Here is a 1,947-nt window from a genome sequence, read left to right as displayed (position 1 = left end):
CCCCCCCCAACTTTTCTTTCCAACCTGTTGTTGATTTTTAAAAAGCCAGGCTGGGACTGGGAGATGGAGGCACTGTTAGAAAACACATCAGCACGATTGGTTTTTCTCTTTAAAAAATAACTTAAGCCATTTCTGAAGAGTTTAAATATTAAAATGTTCATTTGTTTTCTCCCCCCCCCACGGATATTTGGGGGCTTTTTAAAGAACCACCTTTCGGTTCCGTCCCGAGCGTCGTCCCGTGGAGCTGCACCCGGGTTGGGAGGCTGTTTTGTTCCTGTGGCTTGGCCCAGTTTGCTCCAGTGGGGTTGTCCCAGTTTGCTCCAGTGGGGTTGTCCCGGTTTGTTCCTGTGGGGGTGTCCCAGACACCCAGTTCCTGGGTTTTGGGGTGCCACGCTGGCAAAGAGCACCCGGCTCCTTCGGCATCGCCACCCACCAGTGACCCCGTGTCCTGGTCCCCACTGGATCCATCCCTAGTGGGGTGTGGGTGCCCCTCATGGGTGCCCACCTTGGGGTGGGGGCTGCATTAGCTGGGCAGCCCCCCCTAAGGCGGGGGTGGCCCCAAGAAGCAAAACTCCAGCAAAATGCCCCCCCCAGGTGGGACGTGGCTCCTCGGGGCTGGTTTTTTATGGGGGGGGATGGTGGAAAAAAAGACAAAAAATAATAATAAAATTAAAATTGTAAGAATTTGCCACTTTTTTCCCCCCCCCTTGCCGGGGCTGGGAGCTAACGAGTTTAACCCTTTGCAGTCCTCTTGTTCCTGAGATGAGCTGGGAGGGGGTAGGATATATAAGTGGATATCTAGGGGTGCATCTACAGGGGTGTCCTTGGTGTTGTTTTGGTTTTTAAAAAAGAAGGAAAAAAGGGAAAAGAAAAAAAAAAAAAAGAAGAAAAAAACACAAAAAGGAGGAGGGGAAAAAAAGGAGGCAAAGAAATTCTGCCACTGTCTCTGGTTCCTGTCCTGGCTCCGGGCTGTTAATAGACGGCGCCGGGGTTGGGGGGCGGCCCCGGGGAGGTGTGATGCATCGTGGTGGCCGGTGGGGGTTGGTGGGGTCCGTGGGGTCCGCTGAGGGTCTGGGGGTGATACCAGGGGTTGTGCTCCTCCAAAAATCCGGGGGAAGAATTGTAAGGAAGCGGCTGCGGGAGCGGGGTCCGGCCCGGTGTGCTGCCGTGAGAGTTACTGTCCCAGACGGCCGGGGAAGGGGGGGAATTGCAAGCCATGGAGTCGCTGTTGTTGGGACTGTGTTCCAGAGGGACCTCGCCGTTCTTGTAGAGCTTCTTGAACTTGGAGCGGCGGTTCTGGAACCAGATCTTCACCTGGAAAGGGAGGGAGAAGGGTCAGTTCCAACCTGCCGCCCAGCCGGTTGAACGGGGCGTTCCGGGGTCGTGGGGAGGGGACTGGGATGGGGGTGAGGTGGGGACAAGGGGGGGAGGGGACTGGGAGGGGGGGGAGGTGGGGACAAGGGGGGAGGCACCTGGGACAGGGGTGGTGTGGGGACTCCTGACACAGGAGGGACACGGGTGTCACGGGGACCTCAGGCACAAAATGAAGGGGGGGGGGGGGACACGGGTGTCACAGGGAGCCCAGACACACAAATGCCACGTGGGAAGGGACAAGGGCCACGGGTGTTATGGAGACCCCAGACACACGATGTGGCGTGAAGGGCCACGGGTGTCAGAGGGACTCCAGACACGCAGTGTCACGTGGGAAGAGCCAAGGGCCACGGGTGTCACAGGGAGCCCAGACACACAGAGCCATGTGGGGAGGGACAAGGCAGGGAAGGCACCCGGGGTGTGAGTGTCCCAGGGAACCAGGACACACCACGCGTGCTGGGAGGACACCACGACACGGGTGTCGCGGGGACCCCAGACACCCTGTGCGTTGGGGACACGGGGGTCCCGGGGCAGCCTGTCCCCCACCGTGTGTCCCACCCGGCGTCGGGCGCCACC

At 58.9% G+C, this 1,947-nt stretch overlaps 1 protein-coding gene across 1 annotated transcript in view; it reads right to left on the bottom strand.

Moving 5' to 3' along the window:
* Window positions 1–972: 972 nt before the first annotated feature.
* Window positions 973–1,947, bottom strand: part of DLX3 (distal-less homeobox 3) — a gene marked incomplete at its 5' end in the record, with an annotated part of 3,000 nt that continues 2,025 nt past the window's right edge. Inside the window, 2 exons of the mRNA XM_010004161.1 lie at window positions 973–1,314; window positions 1,785–1,827. Coding sequence (XP_010002463.1) covers window positions 973–1,314; window positions 1,785–1,827 — 385 coding nt within the window. The remainder of the gene's footprint in view (window positions 1,315–1,784; window positions 1,828–1,947) is intronic.

This window comes from Chaetura pelagica, unplaced genomic scaffold, assembly GCF_000747805.2.
Source record: "Chaetura pelagica isolate M959 unplaced genomic scaffold, ChaPel_1.0 scaffold818, whole genome shotgun sequence".
Taxonomy (NCBI): domain Eukaryota; kingdom Metazoa; phylum Chordata; class Aves; order Apodiformes; family Apodidae; genus Chaetura; species Chaetura pelagica.
This window is presented reverse-complemented; position numbering and strand designations above follow the sequence as displayed.